General features: G+C 58.0%; 1 protein-coding gene across 1 annotated transcript in view; it reads left to right on the top strand.

Annotated features, from left to right (window-relative positions):
- BLK (BLK proto-oncogene, Src family tyrosine kinase) overlaps window positions 1-17836 on the top strand; it is a 44340-nt gene that overhangs the window by 24763 nt on the left and 1741 nt on the right. Inside the window, exons 2-11 of the mRNA XM_002709439.5 lie at window positions 16-124; window positions 3770-3821; window positions 5338-5431; window positions 6213-6311; window positions 7704-7807; window positions 10687-10833; window positions 11308-11460; window positions 12633-12812; window positions 13748-13824; window positions 17130-17280. Coding sequence (XP_002709485.1) covers window positions 17-124; window positions 3770-3821; window positions 5338-5431; window positions 6213-6311; window positions 7704-7807; window positions 10687-10833; window positions 11308-11460; window positions 12633-12812; window positions 13748-13824; window positions 17130-17280 — 1165 coding nt within the window. The 5' untranslated portion in view covers window position 16. The remainder of the gene's footprint in view (window positions 1-15; window positions 125-3769; window positions 3822-5337; window positions 5432-6212; window positions 6312-7703; window positions 7808-10686; window positions 10834-11307; window positions 11461-12632; window positions 12813-13747; window positions 13825-17129; window positions 17281-17836) is intronic.

Raw genomic sequence — 17836 nt, 5'->3', positions numbered from 1 at the left:
GTGTCCTTTCCACAGGATGGGGCTGGTGGGCAGCAAAAAGCAAGTCAAGGAGAAGGGCAAGAGCCACTGGAGCCCTGCGACGGTCAGCGCTCAGAGCAAAGCGCCCCCACCACTACCGCCCCTGGTGAGTGACGGGGTGGGAGGCAGCAGGAGGGGGAGTGCGGTGCACCTGCAGCTCCCGGAGGCTACCACAGGTCTCCAGCCGGCCCAAGTGCCATCTCTCGGTTCTGACAAGCCCACCGTAGTAGACAAGCCACACACCAGCGTGGCAGTAGAGCAGAATGCTCAACAACCAGTGCAGATCTTAGTGTGTGCCTTGAAGCAGATTAGTTAACGCACCTGCGCCTCAGTTTCCACCTGACGGGTATAGTAGACGTGCCTTCCTGATAGGCACGGAACAACACACAGGGTCTAACCCAGGATGTTTAGCCAGTGCTCTCTTGTCACAGCAGAAACCAAAGAGGTCAGCTTGGGAGGGCGTGGTGGGGAAGGGTCCGAGCTTTTAGCTACCCCTGCGCCAGCCTCTACCTGGAAGCACCCGGACACCACTGCCCCTGCGCAGCGCTGCCAAGGTGAGCATCCTGAGACTGAGGGCACAGCAGACCCTCTGTCTCCCTGCAGCCCCACAGGCACTGCACAGGCAGAAAACTTTCCATGGGCAGAAAACAGGGAGATTTCAAGTGGTAACGTTTTACTGCTGGGGAATCCATCTTCCCTTTTAAAAATGATTTACTGGGGCTGGCACTGTGGTGCAGTGGGCTAAGCCTCTGCCTGTGGTGGCGGCATCCCAGATGGGCACTAGTTCATGTCCCAGCTGCTCCTCTGCTATGGCCTGGTTAAGCAGTGGAAAATGGCCCAAGGGCTCAGGCTCCTGCACCCACATGGGAGACCCGGATAAAGCTCCTGGGTCCTGGCTTCGGATGGGCTCAGCTCCAGCCGCTGAGGCCATGTGGGGAGTGAGCTGGTGGATAGAAGACCTTTCTCTCTGTCTCTCCCTCTTTCTATCTGTAACACTACCTTTCAATTAAATAAAATCTTTAAAAAGATCTTTAAAAAAAAAGATTTTCTTTATTTGAAAGGCAGAACGAGAGAGAGAGAGGGAGACAGAAAGAGATCATCCATCCATATGCTGGCTCACTCCTCAAATGGCTGTGCTGGCCAGGTCTGGGCCAGGCTGAAGCCAGGAGCCAGGAATTCCTTTCTGGTCTCCCACATGGGTGGCAGGGGCACTTCCTCTGCCTTCCTGGATGCATTAGTGGGAAGGTGGATGGGAAACAGAGTAGCAGAGACTTGAAGCAGCACCCCATTAGGGGATGCTGCTGTACTGCAAACAGCGGCTCAATCTACCGCACCACGCCAGCCCCAAACCCATTTTCCCTTAAACACACTTCTGGTTTGTTTACAAAGCAGTGAGCATCCTCTAACAGCCACTGCATTTTCACAAATGTGTTTCCAGGCGATGGTTTGTGCCCCTGTTGCTGGGCCCCTTACCCTCTTTTGGCCTAGGGTACTTGGGAGCCATGCCTGAGCCCCCTCCTCTGTCAACAGGGGCACATCACGAGGCCACCCCTCGTTTCTCACAGGGTCTTGGTATGAGGTGGGAGTTACTGTAGTCATCTCATGGCTGAGCCTAGCCATCTTCTCGCCTGTGACCCAGTTAACCCCGGGGCCTGGGCACTCAAAAACCAGCTGTCTGTTGAGTAAACAAATGATCACACGGGTAAAACTGGACTCGAGACAGATTGAGTCATTTCCCCAAAGTTATATGTAAAATGGTGGAGCCTGGGATTTATTTTAACTTAAAAAAGCCATATAACCGAAAGATTACAATTCCTCACTATCCCAGACACCAGCGGCCAGCTCTGAGTCCTGAGAGCCCATTTCTGTGCATTCCTTGTGTGTTCATGTTTTGAAGGGAGTGAGATCATGCTTACATTTTGCAAAATGCTACTTCAAGATTGTGTTCAAGAAATCTGGACCACAAAAAGAATATAAGAGCACACACATCGGGCTGAAAGAGTATAATCAAGCCAGCATGTGGGCGGCTCCCCCCAGCCTCACGTTTTTCTTGGTGTCTCCTTGCACCTCTGCCAGTTCATCTCCCGTCGCCCACACCCCCACATCCCAAGAGTGTTCATCAAGCCTTAGCTGTTTTACATTATCACATATGTAAACAAGAATAAACAGCATTTATTTTTCCCACTATGAACTTTATTTTTTTAAGGATTTTATGTATTATTTATTTGAGAGGTAGAGTTACAGAGAGGCAAACGGGGAGAGAGAGAGAGAGAGAGAGAGAGAGAGAAAGAGAGAAACAGAGAAAGAGAGAGAGAGAGAGAGAGAGAGAGAGAGGTCTTCTATCTGCCAGTTCACTCCCCAAATGGCTGCAATGGCCAGAGCTTGGTTGACCTGAAGCCAGGAGCCAGGTGCTTCTTCCGGGTCTCCCATGCGGGTGCAGGGGCCCAAGGACTTGGGCCATCTTCTACTGCTTTCCCAGGCCATAGCAGAGAGCTGGACTGGAAGAGGCGCAGCCGGGACTAGAACTGGCACCTATATGGGATACCGGTGCCGCAGGCAGAGGATTAACCTACAGAGCCACAGCAACGGCCCCCCAGCTGTGAATTTTAAACCAACTGAATCGAGCAGCAGATATCCTCTGAGACTTGAGTCTGGGTTCAATATTATGTCTGTGAGATTCACCCACATTGATGCATGGAGCTACAGTTCATTCACTTCACTGCATGGCCACAAGGGTACTTCCAGAAGTTCTTGGAAAACAGAGTGGAAAGATAAGTTCATGGGCAGGCATTGCGGTGCAGCAGGCTAAGCTGCCACTTGGGATACCTGCATCTCATATGGGAGTTGGCAGGAGCACCAGCTTGACTCCCGGCTGCTCTGCTTCCAGTCCAGCTTCCTGCTGTTGCATCCTGGGAAGCAGCAGGTGATGACTCCAGAATCTGGGTGCCCGCCACTCACGCAGGAGATCCAGCTGGAGCTCTGGGCTTCTGTCTGTGGCCTGACCCAGCCCTGGCTCTTGTGGGTCTCTGGGGAATGAACCAGAAGCTGGAATCTCTTTTTCTCTCTGTCTCTGTCTCTGTCTCTGTCTCTCTCTGCCACTCAGGTAGAGAAGAAGAAAGAAACAAGCATTTCTTTAAAAAAAAAAAAAAAGGTAAGTTTTAGTGGAAAAAAATTTGACATTCATGCCTTAGTTTTTTCATAATATGCATTTTCCCCAACCTTTCTGAAGAGCCCTATGATGTTGCAATTTTTCTGTCCTCCTGTCACTTGATCATAAGGATTATTTTGGAAGTTTTTTTGCATTATTCTAGGAACACTCTAGGCTATGTTTCCTGGTACACATACACAGAGGTTTCTCTCCAGGACCTACATTTACAGATACATGTGTTGAGTTTTAGGGAAATGGACTTCCAAAATATTCTTCCTTATCAACAAACACCCTTTAGCACCTTCATCTTCTACTGGTAGAGCTAAGGGCTTCACCCAGGTGCCTGAGGTTTTCCGCACCCAACAGCTGTCTTTTCTAGCCTGGGGCATCCCCACACGGTTGAAGTGAAGGTGGCAAAATCTCGAGTATGTCTGAGGGTGGGCACTGGGACCCCGGGGAGCAGCTGCTGCAGGTACCGGATTTGCCTGTGCCACCTCCCCGGTGCCCACGGGCATCCATCAGCCCACTCGACAGCTCCCTGCCGCCAGGCTACCCCCTCTGCAGGGGCTGCGCTAACTCAGAGCCTGTGTGTTTTTGCTCAAGGTCGTCCTTAACCACCTGGACCCCCCACCTCCCAGTGAACTCCCGGAGCAAGGTAAGAAGGGCTGGTCTGCGCACAGAGGCCCCACAGCCCTCTCTCCAAGGCCAGCCCGCCAAGGTCAGAGAAGAGAAGAAGCATCCAGAGGCTGACAGAGGCCTGGGTCCGCGGGCGCCTTGGCAGTCTCTCCAGGACCAAGCACACCTTCCTAGTTCTGGGTGGGACTTTTCAAGAAGACTTTTACAAACCAGAAAGGAAAACAAACAGAAAAGCACTGCAGGGAATTCTAACAGCGTCATCAAGTCCAAGCTCTCAAAGATTCTCTCCCAACCTCAATGGCATGGAGCCAATGCTCTGGTTCTGGTCCACGTGGCGGCACCACCTTGTCACCCACCTTCCCAGCCAAGTTCCAGAGCCCCTTCCGTCCCCCTCCTTCCGGCACAGACTCCACTTCTGCTCTGGTGGCAAAACTCGGCTGGGCTCAGACCTCCAGGGCTCCCAGGCTGGTGTGACCTGTCCAGAACCAGCTGCTCCCACACAGCACAGGGAGGTCCGCCTGGGCCAGCAAAGCCACTCCGGGGCCTCCCATGCCCTGTCCCGGGACTGGGCAGTGTGTGACAGCGGGTAACGCATGGCTCCTAGGAAGGGCTCAGTTTGTCAGTGTCACAAACCAAGTGGGATCCCTGATCCTGCTGGGGACAATGTTCGTCCCCATGGGGGTGAGCAATCCTTCGCTTCCTGACAGGAGGTCCCCATCTCCAGAAACAAAGCTCAGGGGAAGGAAATCAACTAGCAGCCCCTGGTGTGCGAACTCCAATCTTACACCCACATGGGCCCCCTGTCCCCACCGTAGCCCCTTTCCAGACAAAGGTCACAGCACTCCTCAGGGACAAAGCGGAGGCATGGACTCCTGGGGAGGCCACGAGGTCTCCAGGGGACCCTCCCCAGATGTTCAGGGAGCCCTCATCACCCGCAGTGGTCACTGAGAGACAACAGACCAAGCCTCCAGGCCCTCTCCCCTGCTCTGTTCTGGGCCTGCAGGCCTGGGGTACTGCCTGCCAGTCAGAAGCCCCATGGGGGTGGGCTAGGAGAGGTCAAGGCTAGGGCCACTGCCTTCAAAAGCCACGCCCTCTGAGGGATAGAGGCTGCAGGGGCAGAGGGTGTAGGGGAATGAGGAGGGACGCTCAGGCGCGCCAGGGGCAAGGGCAGGGGAAGGCAGGGCGGGGGTCGCTCACTCTGCTCCCCATGCTTGGGTCTGTAGTCGGCAGATCCTGCCAACAGCTGCCTCCACGCAGCTCACTGTCCACATCTGTGTCCAGGCCTGAGGGCCTCTCAGAGGACCCAGAAGGGCAGAGAGGGGTGGGCTCTGAGGGCAGCCCAGCCCTGGAGCAGACACAAGGCCCATGCACCTGCTGGGCACTTCCTCTCCAGGGTGAGCGAGACCCTCACCTCGGCTGCCCCATCCTTGCCTGTCCCTAACCCTTGTATACCCAGAAGGTGACTCGGCCCACACACCAGCCCCAGCCCCCGCATCCCTCCTGTGTGGTGGCCATCTCTTCCCTGTTCCTTCCAGAGGGACATTTTGTGGTGGCCCTGTACGACTATGCAGCCGTGAATGACCAGGACCTGCACATGGTGAGGGGCGAGAAGCTACAGATCTTGCAGGAGTGAGTTTTGGGAAGGCTGTCCCCTGGCCATGCACCTGGACACGGCAGAACTCCCTCTCTCTGTCCGCCTCCTCACCCCACACCCCAGCCCTCCAGGGCTGCCTCTTCTCCCCTCTCCCACCCCATCCCCCGCAGCAGCCTCTTAAACTTGACCCACTGTCTTCCCTGCCAAGGTCTTCCCAGGGAGCTGGCTGCCCTGCACAGCCTCCTGCGCCACGGTTAAGCTCCTCTGTGCAGCCCTCCTGGCTCCCACTCCCCCACTGGGTCCCGCGGCACCTGCCTGGCTCAGACAACTCCCCCAAAGTCTGCTCTCTCTTGAACACCCCTTGTCGTGCAAAGCCCTGAGAACCTGATTATGTTAGTGAGTTTCTGCGGTGGCCTTGAACCTGGCACAGGAAGACCCTGACCTGTGACCCTACAGGGGCCACCGTCCTCCTCCTGTCAGCAGCCCTCTTGCTTCAGTTTTTCCAAGCGAATCCCCTCTCACTCGCTGAATTCCAAAGTGTCCCCTTCATCAAGAAGGAAGGACGCTCACCAGACGGCACGGCCGTCCTGGGCTGGCCAGGCTGCCCCTCAGAGGCTGCGCCCCTCCTGTCCCTGTGTCATTCCCTGCACCCGCCCCACGGGGCACTGGGCGACATGCACAAACTACCCCCCGCCCAGCTGCCACAATGCCTGCCATCACCAGTTCTCTGCCCACCGGCCAGGGATGAGGTTATCGGGAGGGGGTGCTGCCCCTGGGGGCCATCACCGTATTTCTGTTTCTCCTTCTCCCCCATAGAACTGGAGACTGGTGGTTGGCCAGGTCGCTCGTCACGGGGAAAGAAGGCTACGTGCCCAGCAACTTTGTGGCCGGAGTCGAGTCCCTGGAGGTGGAAAAGTAGGTGGCCAAACGGAAGCCCCCTCAAACCGGAGGTGCCTTTCCCGCTTCTGCTTTGTAGGCTGCCACGCAGGGCAGGGCCGGAAAGCTGGCTAAACAGTGACCACAGGGCCCAGCCAGAAGGGGCGGGAGTGGGTTAACTCCTGGTCCACACAGCACTTAACCCGCAGTGTGATACAGAGGGAGCCACACCGCCCCCACCCCTCATCAAACACGACAAGGGTTCCCTCTCTCGCATCCCGGGATGGAGGCCTGCCCAGCGTGACCCTGCAAGCTCACGGTGAGGCTCTCTGGCCAGCAGGCAGGCCCCACTGCCTCCAGGGGCAGGCCTCTAGGGCTCAGCGCCCAGGGGGCTCCCAGGATTCGGGCCCTGTTCCGAAACAGCTTCCATCAGCAGCCCCATGGCCCACATTCACCAGAACCATCTGTGCCGGTCAGTGGGGCCTGCCCATGAATGGCGCGCACAACGCCTGGAGCATGCGCACACGATGCCTGGAGCATGCGCACACGATGCCTGGAGCATGCGCACACGATGCCTGGAGCATGCGCACACGATGCCTGGAGCATGCGCACACGATGCCTGGAGCATGCGCGCACAGCGGGCTCCATCCAAGCCTGGGGAAGGGGCCGTAGCGGGGAACGCGCAGCTGCTCCTGCCCTGCCTGGCTGGGCGCTCTGGCCTGCGGCTTTCCCCGAAGAACAGCTAGTGGGGCCCTGGGGCGTCTCGGTGCTGGACAGTCCTGTGCCGAAGGGGCACAGCTGGAATCCAGGCTGGGGAGTCTCCTGCCATCTGCCTCCTTCAGACACAGACCCCAAGGGTGGGCATGTGTCCACCCTGCGGAGCCAGTGCTGTAGGGGACAGTGATGGATCGGGTGCATTTTTCCTGAACAAAACAATGGCCACCCAAATAAAGTCCTGGTTTCATTTCGGTCCAGCAGCTGATGGGAAGCGAGACGGGATGAGCAAGCTCCAAGACACGGAGAACAGCTCAGGACTAACTCATCTCTAAGGATGGCTTAGGAGGGAAGCTGGAAAAAAATATTCCCAGGGACGGGGATTGGTGACATGGGTGACGCCATCTGCGCTGCCGGCATCCCATATGGGTACCGGTTCGTGTCCCAGCTGCTCCACTGCTGATCCAGCTCCCTGCTATGGCCTGGGAAAGTACTGGAGGATGGCCCAAGCGCTTGGGCCGCTGCACCCACATAAGAGACCAGGATGAGGCTCCTGGCTTCAACCTTCCTGGGTCTTGGCCATTGCAGCCATTTGGGGAGTGAACCAGCGGATGGAAGATGTCTCTGACTTTCAAAAAAAATTAAATAAATCTTATAAAAAAAAAAAACTTGCCAAGCAAGGGGACCCTGAGGCTCACTTGTCTTGCTGTTTTTCAGGTGGTTCTTTAAGTCAATCAGCCGGAAAGAGGCCGAGAGGCAGCTTCTAGCTCCAGTCAACAAGGCCGGCTCCTTCCTCATAAGAGAGAGCGAAACCAGTCAAGGTAAGCCTTCCTGGCCCCTGCCCTGGGGCCCTGGGAAGCCCCCCCCCCCATAGACCTAGTGTGTGCGGTGAGTGGGGAAGGGTCCCTGCTCAGAGAACCTGTAGCCTCCGAGCCCTCCCACTTCCGGCCCTGCTGGGCAGCTGACTTTGAGGCTGTGCACACGAGCAGCTCCCCCAGGCTGGACACCACCCAGACAACGGGCAGCAGAGGCCAGGGGGAGACCCGCCCCCTACCCTGACCGTGCAACCCGGTCAGCAGGAAAGTGAGGCTAGTGGGGTCTGTGGAGGCAGCATGGACCCCAGAGCCCTCAATCCCCAGCTGGGATGTGGAATCCAAAGATGGGCAAGCTCCATGATCCTTGAGAGGCCCCTCAGCCAGAAGCCGGCAGGTGACATGGTCTGGGAGCTGGCCTGTGCCTAGAAGGGGACAGTGACTATGGAAAACAGAATTATGACACTGGGTCTCCAAGTCGAATCCTGTAACTGAGCAAAACATGGCTGCCACCCCTGGGCTTCCCTCATTTCCTCTACCGACTTAAGCTTTCTTTCCTTTTTTTTTTTTTTTTTTTTTTTTTTTTGATGTTTATTTATTTATTTATTTATTTGAAAGAGACAGACAAAGCTTCCATCACTGGTTCACTCCCCAAATGCCTACAACAGCCAGGGCTGGGCTGGGACCACAGCCAGGAGCTAGGAACTCAAACCAGGTCTGCTTTGTGGGTGGCAGAGACCCAAGTACTTGAGCCATCACCTGCTGCCTCCCAGAGTGCGCATTAGCAGGCCGCTGGAACAGGGAGCAGAGCTGGGCCTGGCCCCCAGGCACTCTGACACCGGATGATACGGGCGCCCAACCAGCAGCTTAACTACCTTGCCGAGCGCCAGCTCCTCTTTCGTTCTTCATGTTTGTTGTTGTGAAATACAAAATACGTGTAACACCACGTAAATCATCAATGAGTAAATAACTATAAATTATACAGTGTGATGAAAAGTAAGCCCCTCTGTAACCACAGCTGAGAGAGAACATTCCAGATGTACAGTTGTGGTCGTCCCCTGCCTCCTGGGAGGTTAGCAAACACTGCCCTGGCTTGCATGCAAATCCTCCCTCGATTTTTGTTTTGTTTTGTTTTACCACCCACATTGTGTCCATATTGAGTTTATGCTCGCGAATTGTGCCATTTTCATTTCCATGTGTCTTGCTCTTTCCACTCCACCTTGTGAGAGCCTGCATCCGTTTGCTAGGACAGCCATAACAGAGCAGCATGCACCATCCCCCTGCCCTGGGGCTCCAAGTCCAAGTCCAAGGTCAAGGTGTGGGCAGGGTTGGTCTCTCCAGGAGTGCTCACACAGCCTTCCCTCTGTGCCTGTCACATCCTGATCTCTTCTCATGAGAGCAGCACTGGTATTGAATTAGCGCCTGCCCATAGGCCTCATGTTAATTCATCACCTCTCTAGAGACCCAGAATCCCACTATAGTCACGTCTCCAGCTGCTGGGGTTAGCACTTGGACGTGAGACTTTAGGGACACGGTCCATCCCATAATAGATGCCTTCATCTGTTGAGCTGTTGAGAATCCAGTGCGTGAGAATCCCAAACCAGCCTATCTGTGTGAAGGTTGGTCAACATTGGGTTGTTTCCATTTGGGGGCTGTGAGGCAGGTACTGCTACGAATCTTATTTAGCACGCACACACAGCAAGACCACGCAGTCAGCGTCCCCAAGTCACAGCCAGCACATGGAGACTGGGAAGGGAGCTGCCCCGGCAGGGGCGTGCCGGCTAGCCAGTGCAGGCTGCAGGACCTCCGTCTGCCTCCCAAGCCCCAGTCTGCCGGCCGCCTTCCCCCGTCAGAAAATCCCAGTCTCCACAGCGCCCAAGTCTGGGGCAGCCTACACAGCACAGAGGCAGAGGCCGGGTTTTGTGAACCTGAAGCTGGCAGGATATGGACGACCTCTTTAAGAAGAAAACCAGATTGTCCAAAGATGTCAGGGTCAGGTCCTTGGAGGAGCTGAGGCAGGAAGGGATCCTAAGCACCAGCCTAGCAGCGTGGCCCGGGGGAGAGCCCCCATCCCGGGGGCGCCAGGGTGCAGGAGCCCCTCCGAGCCGTGCTCTGCTCTCCTGGAGACCAGGCACCAGGCCCGGGCGGAGGCCCCCCAGGAGAGGCACGCCGGGAGGGGGTCAGGGCTCTGATGGGAGAGAGAGAAGGAAGCGGCCATGCTGGAGAACAGGGCTCCGCGCCTGACCCCTAGCGGGGAAGCGTGGCACTGCAGAGCGCCCGGGAGCCGCCGCTGGGGTACCAGGTCTTCCTTTCTGGCCTCAGCGACCCCAAATGACAGCTGTGGGGTTGAGGGGAATAGGAGGTGCCCATGGAACCCAGAGAGCTGGGCAGGGGCATTTTAGGAAAACCTTGGGGTCATGGAAAGCAGAAACTCCTACCTCCGAAGTTGTTCCTGTGGGCAGAAGGGCATCACGGATATATGTGTATGTGCCAATGCAAAGGAATTGAACAGGGCCACTGGGAAATGGCTTACGATGCCCTCTGCCCAGGGCACGGGTACCTGACGCTGTGATTTGCTATTTGCTTGTGGGAGCCGAGTCAGCCTGACCAGCCAGAAAAATAAATAAAGCTCCTAACCCCCAACCCCTGCCAGCAGCCGCCTTAACGTTTCCCAGGGTTTCCTGGCACAGGGTCCCTGAGCGACCAGGCGCCCAAGTGGCGGACAGCACGAACAGCCGCACGCTGTCCTGCCAAGGAACCGCTGGGGGGTGGAGGTCGAGATGAAAGAAAAGGGAAGCAGCCAGAAGGAGAGCAGAACTAAGGGGAGCTTTTTTTGCAAAGCATTGAAAGGAAGCCCACAACCCCATGCTGAGTTTCCATCTCTGCAGGCGCTTTCTCTCTGTCGGTGAAGGACGCCAGCCCCCAGGGGGAGGTGGTCAAACACTATAAGATCCGCTCCCTGGATGAAGGGGGATACTACATCTCCCCCCGGGCCACCTTCCCCTCCCTCCAGGCCCTGGTGGAGCACTATTCTGGTAAGAGGGGGCGCCTGCTGGGGGCTGGGGCTGGGGCTGGGGCTGGGGCTGGGGCTGGGGCCAGAGGAGCCCTGAGTCTGTCTCTAGGATCCCAAATTTTATGGCTCTCGGGCGCCTCCGTGGGGTGGAGGGAGAAGATGCCAAAGGCGGATCTAAGGATTGGCCACACTGGGCATGGTGATTCCAAGCCAGGGGCCCTCTACTGGCTCAGCGTGGGGCCTCCTGGACAGCAGCAAGGATGTTCAGTCTGAGCAAGGGCAGGCTGATGACTGCACACCTGCTCTATGCGGAGTGAATGTTAGAAACGAGCGTGGACATGCGCATGCGCATGCACCTGTGCCATGCTAGGAGGCGGGGCTCGGCGGGGAGACGCGGGGGAGGGAAGGGACGGACATGGCCAGGGATGACGGGCTCTGGAGTGGGGGCCTGGCTGCTCTGGTAACCTCCTGTCCGGTCCTGTCTTCCCCAATGCAGAGAAGGGGGACGGTCTATGCCAGAGGCTGACCCTGCCCTGTGTGGGCGTGGCTCCTCAGAGCCCCTGGGCCCAGGACGAGTGGGAGATCCCCCGGCAGTCTCTGAAGCTGGTCAGGAAGCTGGGCTCAGGGCAGTTTGGCGAAGTCTGGATGGGTGAGTCGTGGTGTGCCGGGGCCCCTCCCCTGCCCCGGGGCCCAGAGCCTGCAGGTGTCGGTGGAAGGCTGTGGAAGGCCGAAGGCTCAGCATGCGCCTCCCCCTGGGGCCCCACACAGAGGCTGTGAGGACAAAGTAATGCAAGTTCAGAACCTTGAGCTGTCCACCCATGCCCGTTGGGACATCTTGCTGGGGAAGAAGGAATCCAGCTCTCCACCCGCCAAGTCAGGCCCCCCCTCTTAGTTCCGCTTGGCCTGCTGGTGGCCTGGCCTGGGCCTTGGGGTGAGCTCGACCATCTGGTCCACCCCTCAGCTTGGCTCCCACAGATGGAGGCTTTCTGAAGCATGGCGAGCCGTGAGCCAGGAGCTCTGGAGTCTGACTGTAGGTGCAGGTGCTGCAGCCAGCCACTGGCCTTGTCCCTTACCCTCCAGTCCGGTCTCCCCACCTCGCACTTGCAGCTCATGGGACCACTCCCCACTCCCCATGGGCACCATCAGAATATAAGATCCAGTGGTGCTTCGGTCCCTGCCCTGGTCCACTGGGGCATGATTCAGAGTTGGATCCTGAAGCCTCTCCAAGTGTCTACACCCAGGGCTGATGCCTGAGGGGCCTCTGGCAGGAGCTCCTCCAGGCGCCGCTGCCCCGGGACAGGGCGGAGCATGTCTGCTCTGAGTTGCTGGCCGTTACCCTTTGGGGGTGGATCGAGCCCTATGGAGCACTGGAGAGCCTGGGGCTACAGGAACTTTGAGGAGTGGGAAAGGAGGAGGGAGCAGACCCAACCCCCCTACCTTGCAATTGCATGCAGCTCATTTCCATGTGAAGCTGCAGAGTGACACGGAGGGGCAGGAGGCAAGCTACGTGCAGGGCAAGGGAATGCCACTCTGACCCTGGTATGGGGCAAAGAGGTGAACGCCCCCCTCCCCACCTACCCTACTACCAGGCAGGGTGAGTTCCTCGACAGCCTGAGACCCCAGTGCAGCCCGCGGAGCAGAGACAGGCTGGGGTCCTTGCCCAAGATCCGCCACATGCTCATCTCCTGCAGGAGCTGCCCATAGAATGTGGTGGCCCCAGGCGCTTCTGTGGGCTGGGGAGGCACCGCCTGCAAGCAACCCCTCCACCTTGCAAACGGCTACTCCATCCTCTCCCCCAACCCCCTGCCCTGCCCGGCTCAGGTTACTACAAGAACAACGTGAAGGTGGCCATCAAGACCTTGAAGGAGGGAACCATGTCTCCAGAAGCCTTCCTGGGCGAGGCCAACCTGATGAAGACCCTGCAGCACGAGCGGCTGGTGCGCCTCTACGCCGTGGTCACCAGGGAGCCCATCTACATCGTCACGGAGTACATGGCCAGAGGTGCTGCCTCCTGCGGGGCTCTGTCCTCATGCTGAGGCTGGATGGGGGCTGGGGTGGGGCCCTGCAGTGGGCTTGCCTGGCCAGGGGGTCTGTGAGCTCCTGTGCTGTAGACAGAGGGCACTGCTCTGCGTGGTTGGGGGGTGGGGGGCTGTGCAGTAGGAAAGAGGCCAAGAGGGAAGAGAGCTGACAGGTCCTTACCTAGCAGAGTGCAGCCCACATTCCTGCAGTGTGTGTGTGTGCTTATCACACTCTTCTGTGCTCACGGGGAGGGTAGAGCATTGCCAAGTGGAAAGAGCTGGGTCCTTGGGATTTTACAACCTGGATGACCACAGAGACTGGGCTGGGCAGGTTCCCATGGGCAGCAGACATGGGTGCAGGGGAGGGAGGGTCAGCCTCAGCTTTTCACCTCCCTCTTGCTCACCCACCATGACCCTAACCCCACACAGCTCCTTTGAGTGGCCATGGTGATACAGTTCCTTCAACATTGCCACGTGGGCTGCAGCTCGGCTTTGATTCCACAGAGCAATGGCCATGGCCCCAGGCCCAGTTCTCTCCCTTCTGGTGTTTCCTTGGTCCTCAGGGCACAGTCTGTCAGCAGGGACGGGGAGAGCAAGGCAGACGTGTGGGAGCACCTGGCTGGGGAACAGCACTGACCTTCCAGTCAGAACCTGGCTTCCATTCTCAGCTCCCCCCGCCAGTGACCTCAGACAGGTGGCTGACCTGGCTGACACCTAACTGCTTCTCCCCAGCTGGGGGCTGTCAGCTGCTACTGAGCTTCTTCAGCATGCAAGGCTCCCAGTGTCTGCAGGTGGACCCCGCGAGGCAAGAGCTCTGATGGCGCCACCAGCCACTTCCCACCACCAGCAGGGGAGAGACTGGCACAACCAGGCATGGGTGGCTTTGCGGAGGTCCAGTTGCAACTTCTCTTTTCTTAGGCTGCTTGCTGGATTTCCTGAAGACGGATGAAGGCAGCAAATTGTCCCTCCCACGGCTGATCGACATGTCAGCCCAGGTTGGTGCACCACAGGTGCAGAGGGAGCCTGGGGGGAGCAATGCCCTCACCCCTGCCCACGTCCCTCTCCCTGGTGCTCTGGGCCTTAACAAAATCAACTGCTTTTTAAAAGACTTATTTACTTGAAAGACAGCATGACAGATGGAGAGAGGGAGAAAGAGAGAGAGGATCTTCCATCCTCTGGTTCACTTCCCAGATGGCCACAATGGCCAGGCCAAGCCAGGAGGCAAGAACTCCATCTGGGTCTCCCACGTGGGTACAGGGGCACAAGCACTTGGACCATCCTCCACTGCTTTCCCAGGCCATTAGCAGGGAGCTGGATCAGGAGCGGAGCAGTCAGGACTTGAACTACAGCTGCTGGTCTTGCAGACAGTGGCTTAACCTGCTGCGCTGCACAACCCTGGCTGCTATAATCAACTATGTAGAGGTTGTACAGGTATGCTTCAGACTGGACTGCGAGGGACACGGAAAACCCCATGTGGTACTGAGAGGTGGGCAGCCGAGGCGGGCTCTGTACCCCAGCTTCTGCCACCCCACCAGGGATCTCAGCAAGCTGCTGCCCCCCAACCCCGGCTGTGCAGCTCTGCCATTGTGTCCTCTTCTCAGTGGACAGGAAGAGATCCAGGGGACGAAAGCCTCTGGGGACTTTCCTCGGCTCTTGCAGTTCCCTGGCTGCCGTATCTCCGGGCCCCGAGCTACAAGGACTGGGGGCTGCCGTCCTGGTTCTGGGCAGCCACTACAAGGAAGCATGTTCCCCATGAAGGCAGGCAGGGCGCCCGGAGGCTGGGAGACATTCTTAAGAGTTAGCTAGAGTCTATTCAACACAGTCAGCAGGTATGCTCACTGTAACCCCACTTCTTCCTTCGGGGTGCCTCCAGGAACTGACTGAAAACACTGGTTCCAGCCCAGGAGCCCCAAGTTCTCAGGTGGCACTGAGATCAGCCCAGGCTGATGGGCAGGCCTAAGCCCCCTGCAAGTGCCAGGGACATCCCTTTGCTGCATCCTAGAGAACTCCCAATCGCCAGGGTTTGCCCTCTCAACTTCAGACTCTGCGAGGGGTGAGCAGAAGGGAGAGGTGGGCCCTTGCCCCCTGGGGACTCTAGCTGAGGGCTCTAGTGGGCAGGACAGGGCATCTGGTGGCCTTGTGTGTTGCACTGGAACCCTCTGCAGAAAAACTGTCCCGTGGTCAGCTCACACACATACACACACATACACACACACACACACACACACCAGTGGCCAGGTCCCCACCCAGCCAGTGAGACAGCGACAGGAAGTTAACACAGACAGCCAGTTTCAAACCGTACAGTACTGATAAGCCTGTTCACTCCTTCTCCCTCTGCTTCCTTCTCGCTCTCTTTTACTCTATAACCCCTTGGAGAACCTTGGGGTGTGAGGGGCAGAGAGTGTGAGAAATCATCTGAGTTTAGTTTCTAGAAGTGTCCAAATCCAGGGACTAGGAAACTTGAAAACCAGACAGCCTCCAAGTCACATTCTGGTCATGCTGATGCTGCTCCCTGCATGTGCACACACCAGGCCCTGCGTACATACAGCACAGGTGCATACACACCAGGACCTGCGTACATACAGCACAGGTGCACACACCAGCACCCGCGTACATACAGCACAGGTGCACACACCAGGACCTGCATACATACAGCACAGGTGCACACACCAGGACCAGCATACATACAGCACAGGTGCACACACCAGCACCCTCGTACATACAACACAGGTGCACACACCAGGACCTGCGTACATACAGCACAGGTGCACACACCAGGACCTGCATACATACAACACAGGAGCACACACCAGGACCTGCGTACATACAGCACAAGTGCATACACACCAGGACCAGCATACATACAGCACAGGTGCACACACCAGCACCCTCGTACATACAGCACAGGAGCACACACCAGGACCTGTGTGCGCACACACAAGCTAGACGTCCCCGGGCTCTCCTCCTGCTCTACAGGGTGAAATGCAAAGTCCCCATGAGCCTCCCTCCAAGGCCAGCTCTGGATCACCCATGCCTGAGGCCCCTCCAGCCTCAGCCCCTCGCACCCCCCTGGCAGCCACGCAGCCCTGCTCACGCCCTGTGCCCTTTCACACCTGTGCCCCTCTGCCCAGAGTGCCTCCCGGGCTTCCCACCTGGCGGGAAGCTGCTCAGGCCCAAGTCAGCGTCTCCCACTGGAGGGCCCTCCCTCCGTGTTCTCCATAGCGTGGGCTGTGGCACGTTCTTCTCCCCAGTGGGTCTGCGCCCTGCTCACCTGTTCTTTGCGTCTGTATTGCCAGTACCACTGAGGAGGCATCAGCTAAGGGGAGTCCTGCTTGACACTGCCCAGACCAGAGGTGTTTAGCAATTGTGCCTGCCCCGTGGCCCCACACTAGTCACTGCACACTGAGGCAATGCTTTAGCAAGGAAGGAGGGAGTGGGCTCAGGAAGAAGGCCAGGCAAGCGGGAATGTAAGGGGAGGGATCTGCTGCAGTGTTGGCGTCTTGTACCGTGGGCCTGAGGGGTACACTGACTGAGTGTTCTCTGCCTCAGTTTCTCCACCTGTCAGTCGGGTGAATAAAGCCTCAGCTTCTCAGCTGACAGGCACCGGAGCAGGGGAAGGAGAACAGGGTTCCTCCCCTTTGCTCTCTTCCCCCTGGATTCTGCTCAGGCCTCCTGTAGCCACCTCAGGGCAGGTGCAGGGCCCGGCCCCTGGCCACAAACTGCGTCCCGCCTGCTCCTCAACTCCGTGCCCTGCACAGTCTTCCCCCAGTCCCAGGCCACAGCTGTGACCCTCAGCAAGGTGAAGCAACTTGCAGAGGGCCCGGGGTTCCCACTGTGGGCTCCCCAAGGAGAGGACACGCCCTCCTCATCCTTCCCCGCCCCCTCCTGTTCTGCTCCCTCCCTCCGCAGACACCTTCCTTGCCCTTGCCTTGGTCCTGCTGCCCGCCTTCCCCACAGACACTCGGACACTGCCCGGATGCACAGGTGGCCCCTGCGTCTCCGCCCACCGTGTCCCTGCCGTGCCGGGCTTCTGGGGGCCTGGGGTTGAGCTGGCTGGGGAGCACTGCCTCCCACGTGCCTTCCCTAGCCACAGTATCACCCCCACGCAACCACCAGAAGCAAGCAAAAAGCCCACTCCAGCCTGCCCTGACCTCCCTGTATTGCTAGTGGGTGGTAAGGTGGGCTTGGCAGGCGGGCTGGTGGGTGAGGGGCTTAGGGGCTGTGCGGGGGATGCTGGGTGCATGCACCCCCGCCCCCGGCCCCCCGCGCGGCCCTTCACCTCATGGCCTTGTGCCCTCAGATTGCCGAAGGCATGGCGTACATAGAGCACATGAACTCCATCCACCGCGACCTGAGGGCGGCCAACATCCTCGTGTCCGAGGCGCTGAGCTGTAAAATCGCTGACTTTGGCCTGGCCCGCATCATCGACAGCGAGTACACCGCCCAGGAGGGTGAGCGGGCCTGCCCTAACCCCGGACTCCACAAGCCCCCGTGGGAAGGGACCTCAGCGTTGTGAGGCACCCACACCTGCACCTGCACAATCGCCTGTCCTGGGTGCATTGGGCAGAGCAGACCGTCCACAGGGGAGTGGCTCTGCAGGGAGACAGGCGTGGGGGTGCTGCCTGGAGCTGATCCCCAGTGCACGGCACCACAGCAAAGGCACTGAGAAGTCCTGCAGTGACCTTTACGTGTACATAGGCCTCACCTCCAGTCCCCCAGCTATTTTGAGCCCCAAATACTTTGCCCGTTTGGTTCCTGTACACTGTCCACCAAAGCAGAGTTTCACGGATCAGACTTTGAGCAGCAGCGCCTGCACCGGGTCAGGCTTCCCCCGGAGCACTCTGCCTCTGTCTATCGCAGCTCGGGAGAAGCGAAAGTGAGCATAGGTGTCGCTGTTAGGCGAGCACAGTAACTAGTGGGTCCAGGTCCAGGAGGAGAGATGGGCTTGGTCCCTCAGTGACCGAGATAGCAAGGCCACGGAAAAGCTCAGGTGGGCACAGCATGGGC

This window comes from Oryctolagus cuniculus, chromosome 2, assembly GCF_964237555.1.
Source record: "Oryctolagus cuniculus chromosome 2, mOryCun1.1, whole genome shotgun sequence".
In the NCBI taxonomy this organism is placed as follows: Eukaryota; Metazoa; Chordata; class Mammalia; order Lagomorpha; family Leporidae; genus Oryctolagus; species Oryctolagus cuniculus.
Note: the sequence above shows the minus strand (reverse complement) of the source record. Positions and strands in the feature narration are given on the sequence as shown.